Source organism: Lithobates pipiens, unplaced genomic scaffold (assembly GCF_037356315.1).
Source record: "Lithobates pipiens isolate NorthernLeopardFrog02 unplaced genomic scaffold, aLitPip1_a1.2 Scaffold_19, whole genome shotgun sequence".
NCBI classification, from domain to species: Eukaryota; Metazoa; Chordata; class Amphibia; order Anura; family Ranidae; genus Lithobates; species Lithobates pipiens.
The window spans coordinates 506,557,298-506,579,796 of NW_027507764.1; the positions used below are offsets into that span (position 1 = coordinate 506,557,298).

Consider the following 22,499-nt stretch of genomic DNA (forward strand, 5'->3'; position numbering starts at 1 on the left):
ACTATCCGGCAGACTTGTCCGTGTGTGGACTTAGAAAGTAGTTTTGACTAAAAAATTGTCCGCCGGACTGCGAGTCTGGCGGACAATCCGGCCGTGTGTGTGCTAGTCCTCCGGACTTTTGAAATGACTTTCCCGCACACGGAGAAGTGTTCATTTTGAACACGACTCCAAGAAGCCGGGACTAGCGCAGGAGGTCAATCTCACCGCTTTCGGCGGCGAGATTGACACGCCGCTGGCCCCGTTACCTGGCATGGACATAAAGGGGAAGCCCTACGCCAAAATAACGGCGTGGGGGTCCCCCCCCAAGGTTCATATAAGACCCATATCCAAGCACACAACCCGGCCGGTCAGGAAAGGGGGTGGGGAGCTCGCGATGGCAGGGCGGCATTAAAGATTGGACGTACCTGTACGCAAATATGCCTGCCCGTGCCATTCTGCCGACGTACATCACCGCGCGCTGGTCGGGAACTGGTTAAACTGCTGTAGAGAAGAGTAGACTGCAAATGAACAGGTAGAACTTTTGTAGGAATATTTTATTGATCTCTGTGTATTACCTAAGGCCAGTAACTACACTGGATATACACTATGTCACAAAAGTGAGTAGACCCCTCACATTTTTGTATATATTTTAATATATCTTTTCATGTGACAACACTGAAGAAATGACACTTTGCTACAATATAAAGTAGTGAGTGTACAGCTTGTATAACAGTGTAAATGTGCTGTCCCCTCAAAATAACTCAACACACAGCCATTAATGTCTAAACGGCTGCCAAGAAAAGTGAGTGCACCCCTAAGTGAAAAAGTCCAAATTGGGCCCAAAGTGTCAATATTTTGGGTGGCCACCATTATTTTCCAGCACTGCCTTAACCCTTTTGGGCATGGAGTTCACCAGAACTTCACAGGTTGCCACCAGAGTCCTCTTCCACTCCTCCATGACAACATCACTGAGCTGGTGGATGTTAGAGACCTTGCACCCCTCCACCTTCTGTTAGAGGATGCCCCACAGAAGCTCAATATGGTTTAGGTCTGGAGACATGCTTGGCCAGTCCATCACCTTTACCCTCAGCTTCTTTAGCAAGACCGTGGTTGTCTTGGAGGTGTGTTTGGGGTGATTATCATGCTGGAATACTGCCCTGCGGCCCAGTCTCGGAAGGGAGGGGATAATGCTCTGCTTCAGCATGTCTCAGTACATTTCGGCATTCGTGGTTCCCTCAGTAAACTGTAGCTCCCCAGTGCCAGCAGTACTCATTCAGCCCCAGACCATGACACTCCCACTACCATGCTTGACTGTAGGCATGACACACTTGTCTTTGTACTCCTCACCTGGATGCCGCCACACACGCTTGACACTATCTGAACCAAATAAGTTTACCTTGGTCTTGAACAGACCACAGGACATGGTTCCAGTAATCCATGTCCTTAGTCTGCTTGTCTTCAGAAAACTGTTTGCAGGCTTTCTTGTGTATCATCTTTAGAAGAGGCTTCCTTCTGGGACGATAGCCATGCAGACCAATTTGCTGCAGTATGCAGTGTATGGTCTGAGCACTGACAGGCTGACCCCCCGCCCCATTCAACTTCTGCAGCAATGCTGGCAGCACTCATACGTCTATTTCCCAAAGACAACCTCTGGATATGACACTGAGCTTTTGCACTCAACTTCTTTGGTCGACCATGGCGAGGCCTGTTCTAAGTGGAACCTGTCTTGTTAAATGGCTGTATGGTCTTGGCCACTATGCTTCAGCTTATTTTCAGGGTCTTGGCAATCTTCTTATAGCCTAGGCCAGTGATGGCGAACCTTGGCACCCCTGATGTTTTGGAACTACATTTCCCATGATGCTCAAACACTCTACAGTGCAGTTGAGCATCATGGGAAATGTAGTTCCAAAACATCTGGAGTGCCAAGGTTCACCATCACTGGCCTAGGCCATCTTTATGTAGAGCAACAATTCTTTTTTTTTTTTTTTAGATCCTCAGAGAGTCCTTTGCCATAAGGTGCCACGTTGAACTTCCAATGACCAGTATGAGAGAGTGAGACCTTGGAACACTGAGTCACATGACATCGGGGAGGGAAAATGGCTATTTGGGCCCAATTTGGACATTTTCACTTAAGAGTGTTTTCACTTTTTTTTTGCCAGAGTTTTAGACATTAAAGGGGTTGTAAACCCTCATGTTTTTTCACCTTAATGCATCATATGCATTAAGGTGAAAAAACTTCTGTCAGTGACCGGCCCCCCAGCCCCTCCATTTTACTCACCTGAGCCCCATAATTCCCACGATGGAGACACACTCTTCTCCTCTGCCCGTTTTCTCTGCTCTTGATTGGACAGATTGATAGTTGTGCTGCCATTGGCTCCCGCTGCTGTCAATCTAAAACATTGGCACGGGACCGAGTCCGGCATTCTGTGTCTATGGGCGCAAATGCTGGACTTGGAAGCTCGCCCGCAAGGTAACCCCCCAGGAGAGCGTTTCTCCTAGGGGGTTATACGATGCGGGGAGGAGCTACCTGCACCGCCAGGGGACTGGAGAAGTTGAGGATCGGGGCCACTCTGTGCAATACGAACTGCACAGTGGAGGTAAGTATGACATGTTTGTTATTTTAAAAACAAAAAGCGAAGCTTTACAATCACTTCAATGGCTGTGTGTTGCGTTATTTTGAGGGGACAGCAAACTTACACTGTTATACAAGCTGTACACTCACTACTTTACATTGTAGCAACGTGTCAATTTTTCAGTGTTGTCACATGAAAAGATATAATAAAATATTTACAAAAATGTGAGGGTTGTACTCACTTTTGTGAGATACTGTATGTTAGGATTTACAACCACTGATTTTTGTAGGCTGCCTATACATGAGTGGTGAGCAGTAATATATCCCCGCCTTAGCTAACATTCTGTTGTAGTGTTCACTTGTTAAAATGTTGTCTATTTCTGTGGAGAAAACAAACAGATCTGTACACATAGACTGCCCAATATGTCTGCAAATCTCAGCATTTAATCAAAAGCGCTCTGTTTTCATCAAGCTTAAACATGCTTGTTCTCACTGGGCAGCTTACCACTAAAAGACTTGGCTTTGCAAGCAATGCCTAAATCAGTAGAATCGCATGCAATTATTACGTGCTATACTGTAGCTGCAATTCTTTTTTATTAGGGTATTTATATAAAATATTACTTGTTTATTTTGTTGGTCATTTAAGTCTACCATGCAGAACATGTCGCAGCCTTAAAAAGACAGCATATTTTTCAAATGTATGTAGCTGTTTTGAATACACAGCTTCTGAAAAACGTCCAAAGCAGAGTTCCCTGTCCTTTTTTTTTTTTTCTTTGCTGAGCAGCCATGACATACTGAAAGGTGAATTAAAAATGACAAAGGTCAAAGAGTGTGATTTTGCAAGTAAGCCTCTGCTCTACTAGATTCATGTCTTCTAAACCAAGTCCTGTCATCACTCCTTCCCTCCAATGAGATTTTAAGTATAGATATGAGCTACTTGAACTACATCAAGAAAGTAACACATGGTTTTGGTATGTCTTGCATTGCAAAATTACAATTGAAGGGAAAAATCATAACATAAGACAAATCGGAGTTAATTTTCACACACACAATGCTTCATTTGGTGTTGAATGTAAGCGTTTTATTTTCTTTATTAAATATGCAAACCTATAGAAATATGTTGCTAGTAGTTGTTTTCACTGCCTATATTTTTGCAAGGTTTATTACCACCCACTGCACTAATCGTACCGGTTGAGCAATTCGTAGCAAAGCTAGGATAACAAGATCCTGCACCTCTTTTTTCATTTTTATTCAAGGACATATCCTGGTAGAAGCAGCAAAAGAATACATAAAGGGAAAATCAGTTCCGTCCAGTGGCCGTTTAAAATGGGCTCTTTTTTTTTTCTACGTGTGAAGGAGAGACTACCGTCTGATTTTTGTATTGCTTTGATTTTTCTACCAGGATAAGTCCATTAATTAAAATTTGGGTTTTGAGCACAGGATCCTGTTTCCTCATTTATGCTAAAACATATACAGTCTGTTTAAATACTTTGTAACTTTGGATCTTCATCAAAAAAATATTGAACCGATTATACAGATGTCATCACCATTAAGTTAGAATACATTTTTCATGAAGTTTAAGATATCATCTTTTTGGAGATGAAAGTCAAAGGAAGGTTCCAACTCCTAAGAGGCTTTGATTGCTGGAGGTATGTGTTGTTCTGAAGACTAAGCGATGTGCCGGACAGGTGCTTCTTACAAAACAACCAAAAAAACCTGCAAGGATAATTAAATAAAGCTCTCAACACAGGCTAGGGTTGGAGATCGTTTTATATAGCCGATTACTGACTCTAGTAAGAATCCTTTGTTTTCTTTCACCACAGAGATCTGTTTGCCATTTACTTCTATTTATTTAGCTTGGTGCGTACAATAGCTATTGGAATAAGTTTTGACATGCGACTTTTGTCAGCTCTGAATTACCCTAAAGATCAGTGTTATATTAAAAATGCTCATGCCGAGTTACAGCTGTGTTTGCCAAGATTCCCTCTTCTTTCAAAGACATGTGGACGTTTTGTTTTGCTTTAGTTGAATACATGGAAGAGTTGTGTTCGAAGGGATCTGGCGGCAGAACAGAAAAAAAGAGAAGAAACACTTGCTCAACGTGTAAGCAGTTTATCCATCTTTCAGGAAGCCAGGCTTATAATCCCAGCATGAACTGCTGTCCTGCACCTAATACAAAATGATATTGTGCTCTGCCTCCACTTCTCTTAGGTGGCCTTTTTGAGAGAGATAACATGCTCACACTTCCTGTCTTCTCTGTACATCTAGTTGTACGGTAGTTGTTCCTGGAACAAGAACGATGTTCTCTCCAAGGCAAGCCCACCCTGCGAGAGCCACAATCTAAAGACGATTTACGTTCTTGATAGAAGGAAGGTTATTAATAAAAGCAAAAACAAAACCAGTGACCTCCTCCAGGAATATGCTGCTGAGTTCTCCTAAACAATCCAGCTGTGTGTGCCTTTCCATATTTACTCTAATCAGAGTCTTCCTTGATCTTTGAACAGGTGGCGGAATCTTGGAACATTCAGACAGAGTGATTATCAGTTGGTTCATTGTTACTTGTGTTATGACAAACTGCAGTCTGCAGCCTTGCTACTTTTCTCCCTGACCTTTGTGGTGAAAAGATCTTCCTAAAACAGTTACAGTTGTACATTTTTTTTATTGCTAGCAATGTGACCCACTGAACGTAGGTTTACAAAGACAAAAACAGTCAATTGTAGCATCATGATAAATGTATTTTTAGAAGTTACACCCATAATTAGTCCCGGTGCTTATAAAACAAAGAGCATTATGTGAGTCAATATTTTTGGAATTAGTTGTGTTTTAATGTGATTGAGTTTAGTTGTCACTGGGGACTGTATTAGAAATATCTTCTGTGAAAAAGGTGACTGTTATTCACAGTAAGTTCAGTATATACAAACTTGAGAAAACAATTTCTCTTTCTCTTTCTCTCTGTCCTTTTGTGGCACTAAATCTCTTGTAGGGTCATTGGCTTCTGCCAGTCATTTCCATCTCTGCCTTTTACTTTGTTTTTCTTATTTTGGTATACACAACTGAGGCCTTCTTTAACTTCCAGCCTGGAGAACCTTTGGTTTTGTGGATTGTTTTCTTATGTGTAATAATTTTAGCAAATGGTTAAGCTTTTGTTATTTTCCACATCTCCTTCCAATTGTGTCAGGATCCATTTCTATAATATGTAAAACAGAATACCTAATCGGCATCTCCATACTCCTCCTTAGAGTATCCCTATTTCAGCCGGCAGCACTAGTCATTTGGGAAAAACCTGACAGGCTGATTGTACACAAGTCAGTCAATGGATCAACTTGTGCACAACGAGGGAGCCAATACATGAGTTGCAATTCTGCCGGCCCTACTGAACCAGCCGAACTTCGATCTATGTATGGCCGGCTTAGGCAAGTAATGGTGGCAAGTTGAAGAAGTGAACAGTTATGCAGTTTTAAGATTTGTAACTCTTAATAAGGGAAGAAAATTGTTTATATAATCTTTAAAATGTGGCTAAACACTGTTTGGTGTAGGATATTGTACATTCTGTTCATAGGGCATTGCTATAGAGGTGATTTTCCAATTGCACTGCTATTATTCCTACTCTAGATACATTCATTTTGACAACCAAAATCTTCCCCACTTTTGTCTCTTAGCTTACCATGATGCAGAACTTCTCTTTTTCAAATAGGCTGTTCACTTTGCGAGGGAATTGGTCCCAGCTTAGTGAATGAGATGAAGCTCTGCTGACTTCTATCATCCAATTGTGCAATTATTTATTTATTTTAATTTCACTTGCACGTGATTGGGTATTCTTGGGTATTCCCTTGCACGTGATTGGGTATTCTTCGTAAATTGAAAGTGGGGCAGGCTTGCAAAGTACAACTTCCCACTTTGCCAGTCTTTTGGCACTTCTTGCGAGTCTCATTACACATCCAGTCTTTTCTTTTCAATCATCTTTTTCACTCAGCTTTGTCATGTGGAAAGCGGTACCTGGAGGCTGAAACATTAACCTTTACACAAACTTGGCTGTCCAAATATAGATTGCTGGGTTTTACTAAGGAACCCCCCTCATGCTCAGCAATAGTATATACTCTAGATGGCACTGTGCCAGTTCTTCCTCTCATGTAAAGCCGATTTCCATTGCAGAAGAAATATAGATTGCAGAATATGTACCACCATTTTTCAAAACCCCAACCATCTTTGCAAATCCACCCACACTTCCTCCAAGAATCTATGCTGTCCTTACAAAATCAGAACATTTGGGAAGCAGGATTCACCATTAATGTAAGCTGGCAGTGTTACGATGTTGCATCAAATGATAAGCAATGGATTACAGGGCCGCCTGGGTTCATTCAGAAGTCACACCAGTAATTACAGACTCCAGCTACAGTATTTTGTTAAACAATATACTTCAAGAGCTACTGCATTTTTATTTAACAGACCACACATTGGATGAGAAATCCATATGTCTTAATATGCATTCTGTCTATAATCGGTGTAAATATGCAGTATCTGTTGTTTTTTTTTATTTTGTATTGTACAAGAAGTTTTGTTTCAGGCCATCTGATTTTTGTCATTCTGAAAATGCTGACAAATCTGTCAACTGATTCCTAGCCAACACTCAGGACAACAGATAGATAGTTCTGGATTTCATCTCCTGTGTTGAGTAAGTCATCACTTTTCACATAGCACACACTCCATGTGCACAGCAGTCCTTACGACTCATCTGTGTCATTAAATGATCATAAATTTCAGCTTGAGGCAATTTATCTGCATCTGCTTTCTGCATAGGAATTACATAATGATGAGGATTAAAAATCACAGTCCGTCATCCTAAACAATATCTAGATAAGCAAAATTATGTGTTAAATAAGCAGCTGTTCAAATAAATAAATCGATACAATTAACATTCTGCTTTTTTTAATTGCAGTTGGTTATTAGCTCTCTTGCGCCTATCAACCTCTACTATGTCATGTAGAAAGAGTACAACATGCTTACCATATGGGGGCTATAAGTAATTTTTCTGATGGTTCAGACATACATGTCCAGCTGTACAGTACACTGTAATTGCATTCAGGGCTGGTTCTCACCCAAATCGAATACAGGGGTGTGTGTGATTTGAAATGTGTTTTTGATGTGTTGCACTGTTTCTTCAAATACTTTTGGATCGCAACAGAATAAACATGTCAAAACTTTTTTTTTTATGTATTAATGTTTTTTTGTTTTTTTTCCCCACTGGACAGATTTTGCTCTTGTTTTCTGTTACAGTGAAGTACAGAAAGTGGGGAAAAAATTCTCCAATGGGTAAAAAGTAATAGAAACCAAAAAAAGTAATATGTAAGGCAAGTTCCAAGCCTGCCCCCACCTATAGAAATATCCCCCTACCTATAGAAATATATTTCTTTGTATCATTCTTAATTGTTTAAAATGTTGGGAGATGAGGGGACCTATCATTCACAAATACACACATTAGACCAGTGGTGGCCAACCTGAAAGTTATGGAGGTCTTCAAATGTGGCTCCCAACATCTCCAGAGGGCCGCACAAGAGCATCACATTTTTGAGCCTCAGCGCCCCAAAATGTTGGTCCTTTTGCATTTTTTGAAGTGTATCACAATGCAGACTTAAGTTAGAGTACAATAATAAACCCCAGTTTTGATGTCAGTGAGTGAAATAACCCCCAGCATCAGTGTCAGTGAGCGCAATAATAAACCTCAGAACTGGTGTCAGTTCGCTTACACTCCCCACATTGGTGGGCAGTGGTAGTGAGAGTTAGCCCCCCCACATTGCTAGTCACTGGCAATTGCATTTAGCCCCCTCCCCTTTCCCAGCATTGTTGTCACTGGCAGTGATATTTAACCCCCCTTCCTGCATTGTGGTCAGTGACAGCAAAAGTTAACCCCCCCTGCATTGTGGTCAGTAGCAGTAAAAGTTAAGGTGATTATAAAGTCTTGTTTTTTTTTCCTATAAGAATAACAAACATGTTATACTTGCCTACCCTAGGCACAGAGCAGCCCAGATCCTCCTCTTCTCATGTCCCTCTTCTGTGCTACTGACCCCTTTCTCCTATCGAGTGCCCCCACAGCAAGCAGCTTGCTATGGGGGCACCCAAGCTGAGTCACAGCTCTCTGTGTCCATTCAGACATGGAGCCGCGTCCCGGCCCCACCCTCTCTCTCTTCTGATTGGCTAACTGAATGATTGATGGCAATGGGAGCCAATGGCTCTGCTGCTGTCTCTCAGCCAATAAGGAGGGAGAGTCTCGGACGGCCAATACATTGCTGGACAGAGATGGTGCTCAGGTAAGTGGTAGGGGGGCCAAGTGAGGCAGCTGCACACAGAAGGCTTTTTATCTTAATGCATATAATGCACTAAGATAAAAATCTTCTGACTTTACAACCCCTTTAACCCCATCCCCCTGTTGGTAATCACTTACCCATCATGCGCTCCTGCACTGCTCTCTCCCCAGGCTGGGATTTTTCTTGTAATGTGGGCGGAGATAACAATGTCTCCCATTCAGTAGCAGGTGCTGGAACACAGAGCACCTTCCAGCAACCCGCTGTCACTCCACTTACTGTAAAGTGCCCAGTAGCCCATGGGCCGCATGCAGAGAGCCTGTGTGCCATTTGTTGGGCACCAGGGAATTAGACAGAGATGTCTTAGTGATTGGATAAATGAAGTTATATATATTGAGAACCACAGCTCTTCTTTTCAAACACAATGGGATGATTTGTCGTTATTCTTGATGAGCTAAATTATGCTTGAGAGCCCCTTTGATTTCACTTCTTGCTTTGTTAAATATATTCCATTATGAGTCATCTAGCCCTTCTGACTCACTTCTAAATAATGATTTCTATGTATGGGTATTTTTCATACTTATTTGGAATATGTTGAGGTCTTTTAAAGCAAGTTGTGCATATTACTATATTTTCATGCATTTTAAATTTTAAAGCTGAAAACATCTGAAGCTGTCTTTGCTTTTATAGATTCCATGTAGCCTTGAGTACTGGGATGAGCTCCAGCGGTCGTTTGTTGCCTTCCGTGAGTTCAGTTTGTCCGAGAGCAAGCCATGTGAACTTCAGCTGCCTAGCATCACCACGGTCAGTGATCAGAAGGAATTGGTAGCCTCAGACCTTTGGCGAATTGTATTGAATGGCAATGTCAGTGCCATGGATGATCAGAGGTAAATAGTGTTCCTTTCTTGATCTTAACAGTGCAAGCGACACTAGTAAAATTCATGTTTTTCAATGTGTGATAATCCTTTAAATACCATTTTCTATTAATATTTTTTTGGTTGTACAAGTCATATTTACTCATTATTTACTCCAGGCTTTGTATCCCGCTAGGCCCAAGCCCATGTATTTACATCTCCCAATCCACTGAAAGCAAGCATTCCCTTTGTAGCTTGAATAAATATACCAAGCTCCCTGTAGTGGCTAATCTACATATTGCTATAATTAATACATTATAAAAATGTAAAAGGCAAATCAAAAATTACATCAAAATGATCCGGTTTCTTTGCTCATGCAACAGGTTCACATTAATGGCAGCCAAATTAGCAGCTGATATTTCTTTTTTTATTCCCTGCTATTTTGTTCAAGTGCCACAAGCAAATAAAAATAGCCAGTACTTTTTGTATGGAGAGCATTAACACACTCCCCTTCCTCCGACGTAATAGCACTGGTACTTGTTATTTGCCACATAGATGCCCAGCACTGTTACATGGTTAAGAGAGTCCCCAGCCCTGTGTAAGCTGCCAAGAGATGTCTTTCAGTTTACTCTCTTTTCTTCCAGCAGATGGACAGAGCATCAGGGGGAGTGATGATAATTATAAGTTGCCAGTGGGGCTGTTTTTAAAGAAAATTAGTTGTTTTGTTCTGCACAAGTAAAATCATCTTAGACTTGGACAACAGTATATAAGGGGTTGTTTCCAACCCCTATTGATGCAGTGCATATCACCCTTCATTTGGAGGACCAACGTACTGTTATATGGGTCGTTAGGAGCTCATGCAGCTGCTAATCTATTTTTTGAGGACAGAGCATTTCCCCTTTAAAACTGCTGGATGACCCTTGCTCAATGCCCAATAATTCATGTTCACAGAGATACCACTAGAAGAGTTACAGGTATACTTCCCTTTTGGGACTTCACTCAAATTTAAATAGCATTTTCTTAGATACTGGTTTGGGTTAACTGATTTGGCCCACTGTCATGTGTCGCCATTCACTCTGATCTTTCAAACCATATCAGACTGGATTAAACTTCATAGAGAGAATTTTTCCACTGATGGGTTAGGTCGTTGCATTATGGAGCAGTTGGAGCAAATGTCTTAGAGCCTTATTCTTCAGCTGTGATGGTCTAACACAAGTCTATAAATTTGTGTTCCGCATAGGACTGATGTCTGTACAAATCCTTAAGGCACTCTGGATACATGCGTGGACCGCTTACAAAAACACATTTGTCTTTCCTTCAAGAGACCTTGAACTCCTGCTCAAACCACAGGTCCTGAAGCCATGGATCTGCTAATGCCTCTGGCAAGCCTTTGGCGTGAAGGTGTGCTCCCATATCAAGAAACGGGAAGACTGTTCACCTAAATGAATGGGTCCCCAAATACTGGTCCTCATTGACTTTGGATGCTCATGATATACACCCCCTTTAGCTCATATGCTTTTTTTTGGATTATTTGGAGATGGCATCTATTTCAGCTGCCCTGCTGCATGTTTTCTGTGCTAAATATAGCTGTGTCTTTACTCCGACATCCCCAGGTTCCTTGCATTTTCAGTTCCTGTCTTAACAACCTGCTCTTAGGAGTTATTTTCTACAATTTCTGTGACAATCTGTGCTCTCAGTGCTGATTCTTAGAATTCCCTCTCCACAGAGGAACCTTCTGAGGTACAGATTCAGTTACCGTATATACTCGAGTATAGGCCGACCCGAATATAAGCCGAGGCCCCCAATTTACCCCCAAAAAAACTGGCAAACTTATTGACTCGTGTATAAGCCGAGGGTGAGACATGCCTGTCCATCCCTGTGTGTGTGTCCGTCCATCCCTGTGTGTCCGTCCATCCCTGTGTGTCCGTCCATCCCTGTGTGTCCGTCCATCCATCCCTGTGTGTGTGTGTGTCCATCCATCCATCCATCCCTGTGTGTGTGTGTCTCCATCCATCCATCCATCCATCCCTGTGTGTGTGTGTCTCCATCCATCCATCCATCCATCCCTGTGTGTGTGTGTGTCTCCATCCATCCATCCATCCATCCCTGTGTGTGTGTGTGTCTCCATCCATCCATCCATCCATCCCTGTGTGTGTCTCCATCCGTGTGTGTGTGTGTGTGTGTGTGTGTGTGTGTGTGTGTGTGTCCAGCCTACCTTTGTCCCGAGCCTCCGTCCCGTGCCTTGCCTCCTTGCCTCCGTCCCGTGCCGTGACTTGCCTCCTTGCATCCGTCCCGTGTCGTGCCGTGCCTTGCCGCCGCCGTCCCGTCCCGTCCCGTGCCGTGCCTTCCCTTGCCTCCGTCCCGTGCCCTCTTCGTCGGCGGCCATTGTAAAGTTCAAAAGCTGCGCCGCCGCCTTCGCCTGTGATAGGCGGAACACTGAATTTCCCAGCAGCCTGTGTTCCGCCTATCACAGACGTCGTATCATCCTCGTCCGTAGTACGAGGATGATACGATGTCCGTGATAGGCGGAACACAGGCTGCTGGGAAATTCAGTGTTCCGCCTATCACAGGCGAAGGCGGAGCCGGAGGCGCGGCTTTTGAATAGAATGGCCGCTGTCTGTCTGCTCGACACGCTGATCGAGCGGGCAGACAGCGATGACTCGAGTATAAGCCGAGGGGGGCACTTTCAGCCTCAAAAAAGAGGCTGAAAATCTCGGCTTATACTCGAGTATATACGGTAAGACTAATTCACAAACTTTCTGATGCCCCAGCTGTTTCAGAACTTCCTAAATCCTGTGTCCCTCAGTGGACAATAAAGAAAATATGATAATGAAAGTAAAGTCGGATGACTGCCCACCAAACTGAGATACAAATGCCTTCACATAAAACCATGAACAACATGAGGAGCACTATATGTATATGCAAGGGAGGCATGGCTTAGCTGTTTTGCACATGAATTGTACTTTATCAAAGAAAATATATTTGCGTTTATCGTAAAAAAAAGAATCTTTAAGTTTATTGAGGGATACAGGTCCCTGTATTCAGTGTTTATTCACCTTATGTACTGCTTGCTCAAAAAGAACAGAGGTGTGACAGATGGAATAGGGGGCTTTAGCCGAGGCTGGCCTTCAGTCATTTTTTTTTTTGTTTGGCAGTGTCCAAACCCATTGTAGGCAGCGTTATATATATATATATATATATAAACTGATTGTTTCAGAATGGATTTCTCAGTGGAATTCAAGAAACAGATGTTTCCATAGCTACGCATTTTACAGTAGAAAATGATAAAAACCTTTGTCGTTTTTTTGTGTCCCATTAATGAAGTTACTTTTGATTTACGACCAAGGCCATCTTTATGACAGGGCAAATGGGGCAGCTTCCCAGGGCCCAGTCATTGTTGTGGGGCTCGTTAAGCCCCACGCTGCAGATTTCCCGGGGTAGAGGGTGCACCCAACCGCCCCCCCCCCCCCCCACTCTCCCAAATGGCTACGCTATGATAGATGGAGAAGCACAGCTGCAGGCTGCATGTGCTAGAGTCTGGTCGCCCACTTCTCCCTCTGTCAGGAGCTGCAGGACTGGAGTGGCTGTGTCTGTGACAGGGAAGGAGGCGGAGCGGCTCTCTGTGTTCCTCCCGCCCCCCCCAGCATACCTGTGTAGCACAGTGCCGAGGAGCTATGGAGCTATATGGGGGGGGGGGGGGGGGGTACAGGGGTGAGCTATGTGGAGAAAGGGTACAGTTGTGAGCTGTGGATGGGGGAGGGATACAGAGGTGAGCTGTGGATGGGGGGTTACAGAGGTGAGCTGTGAATGGGGGAAGGGCTACAGAGGTGAGCTATATTGGGGGACACAGAGGTCAGCTATTGAGATATATGGGGCTACAGAGGTGAGCTATGTGGAGGAGGGTACAGAGGTGAACTGTGGCTGGGGGAGGATAGAGAGGTGAGCTGTGGACAGGGGATTTACAGGGGTGAGCGGTGGATGGGGGGGATACAGAGGTGAGCTGTGGACTGGTGAGGGATACAGAAGTGAGCTGTGGATGGGGGACAGAGGTGAGCTGGGAATGGGGGGGATACAGAGGTGAGCTGTGAAAGGAGGGGATACAGAAGTGAGCTGTGGAGGGGGGGGATACAGAGGTGAGCTGTGGACTGGGAGGATTTACAGAGGTGACCTGTGGACTGGGGGGGATACAGAGGTGAGCTGTGGACTTGGAGGTACAGAGATGAGCTGAGCTGTGGACAGGGGGGGATACAGAGGTGAGCTGCAGATGGGGGGGGGGGGGGGGGGGTACAGAAGTAAGCTGTGGATGGGGGTGATACAGAAGTAAGCTGTGTATGGGGGGATACAGAGGTAAGCTGTGGATGGGGGGGTACACAGGTGAGCTTTGGATGGGGGATACAGAGGTGAGCTGTGGATGGGGGGGGGGGGGTACACAGGTGAGCTGTGGATGGGGGATACAGAGGTAAGCTGTGGATGGGGGGGTACACAGGTGAGCTTTGGATGGGGGATACAGCGGTGAAATGTGAATGGCGTTACAGAGGCAATCAAAGAGGTGTGCAGAAGTGAGCAATAGATGGTTACTTTGGGAGTGGAAATGCAAGTCCTGCCCCTTGTGCTGTTTCTGTGGAGCTGTGACCTGTGTTATACAAACACCTCAGCACTGCACAGTTCGCACTCCCAAGCCCTGTGTGTTATGCAATACTGAGTGCGGTACATGTCTCTCAAGGGAGAGTGAGTTCCTGCACCCATTCTCTGAGAAAAAAAAAGCCCCGGCTACAAGCCACCCCTGCTGTCTGCCCCCCCCCCCCGCTGCAGAAATGGGGGGGTTGAGGTGCCCAAGAAAATGTTTGCCCAGGGTCCCATCAATTTTAAAGATGGCCCTGTACAGAACACATGTACCCAATGGAAAATTTACCCTGTTTGTGCTCTCATGGCAATTCTAAATTTTGGATTTCCCTAATTTTTTTATAGTCTATGGTCATTTTATAAACAGAGAGGGAAACTTTCTCCCATAGGGACCCAGACAGTAATAAAAACTTGACAGGGGTTTTAAAATTTACCCATTCAACCAAAAAAAGTTATGACACACTCATTTCTGGGATTCACTGCAAAATTAATGCGATTTGTTTTTCTCTTTTTAAATTCTCTCCTTCAGTTAAGGTCTTTACATTCCTAAACTGCTTTAGGGAGAGCTTGTATTTCAGACAGGTCTGAATTTCCATATAAACCACATAGGCCTTTGTCTGTGACTCTAGGGCAAGACTATTTAAACTGGCAGTACCATCCAGCCAGGTCCTGTGTCGGGGCATCTGGAATATACAGTGCATGATTGTCTTAGATAAGTCACTTACTAAATAGCAAAGAAAGGATGTCAAAACAGGAGTCAGGACCTGACAAAAATCAAGCCAACAATGGCAGTATCCATGTTTCTATTTTGACAGTTTCGCTTTATAGATGGCCCATCAGGGATGTGGTCAGTGGAATATAAAGTAACTTCTTAGGAAGCCTCACCAGCACGTAGGTTTCCTTTTACAGAATGACCATACCCCAGCCAATACTCTCATGTCATATATGCAGGGGTACTTCATGGCATTGGTAACATTGTTAAAAAAATTATAGATGACTAATAGACTGCTGAATGTTGAAATGTCAAAATGATATAGAGAGAGATAGATCCCATTATGCATTACTGGCCTGTACCACTAATTCTCCCTGAACATTGCATTCCGAGTTTTGCTTTGAAAATGTCTTCCAATAAACTTTGGTTCCAAGGTCACTGCTGTTTAACGTTTGTCAAAAATATCCTGACTCGGCATAGCATTGGGGGAATCTCAGTAGTTGTATTAAAAGGTCCTATTGGTATTGAGTAGGCTGCTTATATAGTAAACAACCAACAAGTTAATCCAGTTGGAAGCTATTTCGTAGACTCACTCCCAAAGCAGATATCAGTTGGACGCCCTTCTCCAGTTTCCCAGTCCTCGGTGGAGATCGAAGGAATTTTCTAGGCTTAGATTTTGTGCTGGAGCTTGGAATTGACAGTGAAATTTGTCATGCAACCGCCCATCCACAGAGCTTTCTACAGAGAACGTTTCAAATATCTGCAATAGACTTGTTTGCTTTCACGCTGCTTCATCTGCAGAAGTAGTCAAAGATATCAAGAGAATCTGAGAAATCGGCAAAGTGGATCAAAAAATCAATAACATATTTAAACATCTGCTTTCCATTAATTGGGCAGAACTGGGACTGGTTTCTTGATGTTAATTCTAAAAGAATGCATCTCGTCATTGAGAAGCTAAGTGTTTTAGACAGGGTTAATTCTTCTGAGTTTGGGACCTCCACAAAATTACCTTTGTGGTTGACTTGGAACCATGGTAATGTGAATACTGTGGGAATGTTAAATGTTGCTAGTTAGAAGTCAGCATAGTGTTTCTTTGTCAATCCGTTTGACGTTGCAATCTCAACTAGTGTGGCTTTCAAGGATGCTTTACTTTTAAATTGTGACTTTTTTTAAGAACTACTTTTCATTTTATGCTCTATATCAAAGATTTTTTGTAACTAAGTTAGGGCAGGGCGAGACAAATGCAATAAATATAAATTTGCACATAAAATGTATCTCCGGTTTCCTGGGGAAAAAGGCATCCTTTTCAGATCTGTACCTGCTTCTGTTTTGTAGCTACCAAGATAAGCCATCTGTGCACTTGCAGTAATCTTTACAATGAAGTGGGAATTGGAAGATTTTGCTTTTACTGTAAACAAACTGTATTGATTTCAATAATTCCTGGGAAATGCAGTGAGATAGCTAAAGCTGAACTTCAGACAAGGGGCCTAGCTACAGGGGTCGTGACCTGGCCCCATGCTCCAGGGGGCCCGTGTACCCCCCGTACACCTGGATAGGAGCGGCGTGGTCTTTAGAACCAATTACTTCATCTTCCTACTACAGTCGCTGAATGCCTGCGGGAGGCAGAGGAGGAGAATCAGGCATTTAATGGCTGTAGGAGGAAGATAAGGGGATTGGTTCCTCTATAGGCTGCTGCCCCTCCTAACCATTTTCCCTCTGTTGCCCCTGGGCCCCTGCACTCTCTCCTGGCCCCCATGTTCTCTCTGCGGAAATTGGATCTAGGTAGATGCTGAGCTGGGCTGTACAGAACAGCGATCCTCCAAACAGCAAATGGCATGGGATCACTATCAATCAGATCGCACTGTGTGTGGACTGTACCCTTCCCCCTCCCCTCCCCTGACATTTCCTGCTGCGGGGAGGTGAGCACATCGAGAATTTTAGGAGTGGGAGTTTAATCAAGCCGTGCATAGTCTGATCTGAGAGCAATCTGTGCCATCTGCTGTGCGGACTATAGAGGATCGCTGTTCTGACAGGAGTGGGGAGAGCATAGCCCAGCACACCTCTTCCTGACTGTTTGATTTGGGTAGTTATTTGTGCTGGGACAAGTAATTAAGGGCAAGGGGGTTGGGGGGTGATTTGAACTGGGATGGGGGTTGATTTGAACTGGGATGGGGGTTGTGACTGGGAGGGAGCATTTATGCTGCTAGAATGGGGGGTAATTTGTGCTAAGAGGGGGGGTTGGGGTGAGTATTTGTGTTGGGAAGGGGGATGGGGGGAAATTGAGCAAAGGGGGGGATTGGGGGTTGGGGATTTGTGCTAGGAAGTGGTTGGGGGGTGGGTGGTTGTGCTGGGAGGGAGAATTTGTGCTGCTAGGAAGGGGAATGTGTTCTAGGATAGGAAATTTGAGAAGAAAGAGGATGTGTGCTGGGGGTGATTTGTTGTGTGGGGGAGATTTGTGCTAGGAGGGGGGAATTCAGTCGGGTTTGAGATAGGAGGTGCGATTGGGGGGAAAAGATTTGTGCTGGGAGGAGGGGAATTTTTGCATTCAGGATGGAGAGTAGGGAAGGGGTCCCGGTAAATGTGTCTATTACTGTCCCCTTCCTTGTCTGAAGGAATAGTCAGTGATCCATACTGATCATTGACTCTATCCATTCAGAACTAAATCATAGTCAATTGTGTGTCTTATGCTTCAGTGTGTGAATGAACGGGAAGCTCTATGCAGCGATATTCCTGTCTGAATAAATATTCTGTGCAGCTGTGGGATAGGAGATTGAGAGCTGTGTCTCCTTTCTCTGTCTCAAAGGTTAACTATCAGAGGTATGTTTAGACACCTGATATTTCACCAAATTCCCCCAATGGGGCTCCTGAATTTTTTTCTAAAAAACGAATAAAAAATAGTATTATAAAAATAAGATGGTAAAAAATAAAAATTAAAAAGTACTGACACCAGTGGAGGAACTACCAGGGTCACAAAGGTCACACTTCTGACCGGGCCCTGGCATTCCTTCACTGGGCTTGAAGGGAAGGGCCACAGCTGGAGGTTCGGGGGCCCTTCATGGTTTCTTGCACCAGGGCTCTAGAGATTCTAGTTATACCTCTGCTTCAGGCTAAATGCTTAGTTGAATTACATGTAAGGGGTCTTTCTTACCTGCCAAATGATTTGTATTTCTGTCTTCCCAGTTCTGAGATTTACATTGTTCTGTCACATTGTCTGACAGGGCAGGAGACTTGAGTTTTCTCTGCAGCAGTTCAGTAACACAAGCTCTCTCGTCCCCCCCCCCCCCTCTTTTCCTGCGGCCTGCCAGGTTGCGTGCTTGGATAAAGGGTCTGGTAGGGATTTTTAGGGGGAACCCCACATCATTTTTTTTTTTTATTTGACGCGGGGTTCCCCTTAATATCCATACTAGACCTGAAGGGCCTGGTAATTGAATTTGGGGGAACCCCACGCTTGCTTTTTTTTTTTTATCAATGACTTTCAATTAGTGATTTTAAATTACTTTTTTTCCTGCAGAAATTACACTTTGTGCAGGGACAGTTCTAAGCATGGGAAACATGTGCCCCTTTACAGGCATGCTATACACACCCCCCAGGTAAATTTAAAGGAATATTACACTTTTATTGTTTCACTTTAATCATTATTAAAATCACTGCTCCTGAAAAAACAGCCATTTAAAAAAAAAAAAAAAAGCATTGATCCATGTCCCCTGGGGCAGGACCCAGTTCCCCAAACACTTTTTAGGACAGTAACTTGCATATTAGCCTTTAAAATTAGCACTTTAGATTTTGAATGTTCGAGTCCCATAGACTTTAATAGGGTTCTAAAGTTCACATGAAGTTTAGGTCTGTTCGCAGGTTGTGGTGCGGCCCGAATTGGGGGTGTTCGGCTCATCCTTAATCACAAGTGTCAACTTGTCCTCCATACTATCGCAGTCCCGATATAAGTCGCTGATTGCCGCCATTACTAGTATAAATAAAAATGTCTGTATATATCCCATAGTTTGTAGACACTATAACTTTTGTGCAAATTAATCAATTTACGGTTATTGGGGTTGTTTTTACCCAAAATATGTAGCATATAATATTGGCAGACATCTCTGAAGAAATTTGATTTTTTTACTTTTTTTTTATTGGATATGTTTATAGCAGAAAAACAAAAATATATAGATAGACAGATATATATATCTTTTCTTTTTATTTTTTTTTAAATGCTGTCTTTTTTTTATTCCTGGCGCAAAAACAGTGGCAATCAAATACCACCAAAAGAAAGCTATATTTGTGTGAAAAAAATTATATCAATTTCATATGTCTACAGTAGGAGTCTCCAAACCCTGGCCCCCAGCTTACCCAGACACTGCCAACACTGCTGGCTTTTAAAAGCAGCTGCTATTATCGGCAGTACATGTCTGGCAGTTCCAGGGCAAAAAGCCACTCCCCGCATACCTTCTTGTGCTGTCAGAGGATTGGCTGCTTTGCTTAGCTGAGGATTGGCTGGTAGGAGGGGATGTCATCAGAGCGGCACCTTTGGGTTTCCCACCTGCTGTTTACATTGGGAATCCTTTCACCTTACAGCCTGTGTGTATAGCAGTGGGCAGGAGTCGAGAGGTGCAGGAGAGCTGAAGTCGGCTCCTACAGTGAAGAAGTCAGCTTGTACAGGCAAGACTCAAATGGGCAAAGAATCTGCACACATATATGTACAGGAGACTTTGCTGGGCACACTGATAATGGGGACATCTATGCTGGGGACACTGATAATGAGGAAATCTATGCTGGGGACACCGATAATGGGGACGGCTATGCTGGGGACACTGATAATGGAGACATCAATTCTGGGGACACAGATAATGGGGACATCAATTCTGGGGACACGGATAATGGGAACACCTATGCTGGGGACACTGATATTGGGGACAACTCTGCTGATGGCACTGATAATGGGGACATCTATGCTGGGGACACTGATAATGGGGACAGCTATGCCAGGGGTACTGATAATGGGGACAACTCTGCTGGGGACACTGATAATGGGGACAACTCTGCTGGGAACATTGATGATGAGGAAAACTCTACTGGGGGCACTGATAATGGGGAAAACTCTGCTGGGGACACTGATAATGGGAACATCTATGCTGGGGGTACTGATAATGGGGACAACTCTGCTTGGGACACTGATAATGGGGATACTCTACTGGAGACACTTATAATGGGGAAAACTCTGCTGGTGGCACTAATAATGGGGAAACTTCTGCTGGGGACACTGATAATGGGGACAGCTATGCTGGGGACACTGATAATGCAGAAACTGATGATGGGGAGAATCTGCTGGGGACACTGATGATGGGGAGACTCTGATGGAGGACACAGACGCACAGAATATTTCAGGCCCCGAATACTTGTAAAATCTACAATATGGCCCTCGTGTTGAAAAGTTTAGAGGCCCCTGGTCTACAGCATTGCATGTCCACGCAATTGTCAGTTAAAGTAATGCAGTGCCATATAGCAAAAATGTCCTGGTCATAAAGGGGTTAATCAAGTGGTTAATGAACTTCAAGAAATAGATTTTACTGCAAGTACAAAAATACTGTTTTCTTTAAAAGGAAAACTTCATTAACAGGTACTATACTTGGGTTTTGAGTTAAGGAATCTTACTTTTAGCAATCTCAACCACGCCACCCACAAAATCATATTAGATTGTTTTCCATGAATTATGGAAAGTGATTTGCACCTTATTATCACTTTTTTCCTTTGATCTTTTATTGTAAGTGCCCTGGGAAACAGGGCAATTTATTATTTTTTATTTTTTTTTAATTCAGAATGTTTAACTTCAGGATGACTTCTCCATGAAATGTGTAATTTTTTTTTTTTAAGACCTTCATTAATCATGTAAATGACCCCACTTTACATGCACAGTGATATCTAACTCATTCTAAACACCCTTCTGTGGGGGAAGAGCATATTTCACATCCCAGCTAATTTGAACAACGCTTGCAAGTAAACACTTCACCACGGAGTAATCTCTGTGTTTTAACTAAGGACGTAAGTGTGAGAACATAAACAGCATTCCCAAACTGTGCAGTGCTTTAATGATGGTTAAATGTGATTTAAATTGATGCTTGTGTTTGTTCTGGCCTGGTGTGATAGTTGGCAGAGGGATGATTATATGGCAACCAAGGGCTGCATTTTGAGTCTCGGGGTCAAGAATTGATATTGACTTGAGTACATTTTTTAAAGAGAGTGATTTCCATGCAATATAAAATCACTTTTTCCCCCCTGCTGATCATTTTTGGCTAGGAGATTCAGATCATGGAGGGACAACGATGTCATGGTTTGACCCTCAGCTTTGTGTGGTCCATAGCAGTACTGGCATGAACAGATTAGCTTATATTTTTAAATTTCATCAAGTAATATGTCTTGGAAGTGAGTTTGGGAAGCACAGGAATTGATGAGAACCTTAAAGGATACGTTCGCCTTTTTACCCTTTTTTTTTTTTTTTCTAAATTCCAGCTCCCCTATGCACCAGTATAGCATTTGTGTACTTTTTTTGAAAAAATATCAATGCTTTCCATTAAATCTGCAGTCACTTTTCTTGTCCAAATTCACATTTCCATTAGTAATGTGTTTCTTCCTTACAGACTGTAGGTAATTACACAGGAAGGAGTTGACCAGCTGACCTCATTAGCACACACCCTGCATCATCCACCCTCCCATTCCCAGGTGCACGTTTTTTAACCAATTCCCGACCGGTGCACGCCGATGTACGTTGGCAGAATGGCACGGGCAGGCATATTGGCGTACAGGTACGTCTATTTTTATATGCTGCCCTGCCATCGCGTGCGCACCGCCGGCAGGGCGCTCGCGTGCCAGTCGGGACCCCCGTGAGTCCGGTTGTGGGTCCTGCGGACTCATCGCCACGGGGATACCTGCGATTGTCTCACGGGGCGGCTGAACGGGGAGATGCCATTGTAAACAGCATCTCCCCGTTCTGCCTAGCATCAAGTGACGCTGATCTCTGCTCCATGTGATTGGAGCAGAGATCAGTGTTCACTAACACAAAGCCCAGCCCCCACAGTTAGTAACACTCCCCTAGGAACACTTAACCCTTACACTGTCAGTGTCATTTCCACAGGAATCACTGCATTTGTATAGCACTGATTGCTGTATAAATGACAATGGTCCCAAAAATGTGTCAGAAATGTCCGATGTGTCCGCCATAATGTCGCAGTCACAATAAAAATCGCTGATCGCTGCCATTACTAGTAAAAAAAATTATTAATAAAAATGCCATAAAACTATTCCCTATTTTGTAAACGCTATGACTTTTGCGCAAACCAATCAATAATCGCTTATTGCGTTTTTTTTTTTTACCAAAAAATATGTAGAAGAATACGTATTGGCCTAAACTGAGGGAAAAAATGGTTTTTTATATACTTTTGGGGGATATTTATTATAACAAAAAGTAAAAA

The 22,499-nt window shown here is 43.4% G+C and overlaps 1 protein-coding gene across 3 annotated transcripts in view; it reads left to right on the top strand.

Moving 5' to 3' along the window:
- VPS13B (vacuolar protein sorting 13 homolog B) overlaps positions 1 to 22,499 on the top strand; it is a 1,337,220-nt gene that overhangs the window by 1,135,853 nt on the left and 178,868 nt on the right. For all 3 annotated transcript variants that reach the window (XM_077493096.1, XM_077493095.1, XM_077493097.1), the window contains one exon: positions 9,541 to 9,737. In XM_077493096.1, coding sequence (XP_077349222.1) covers positions 9,541 to 9,737 — 197 coding nt within the window. The remainder of the gene's footprint in view (positions 1 to 9,540; positions 9,738 to 22,499) is intronic.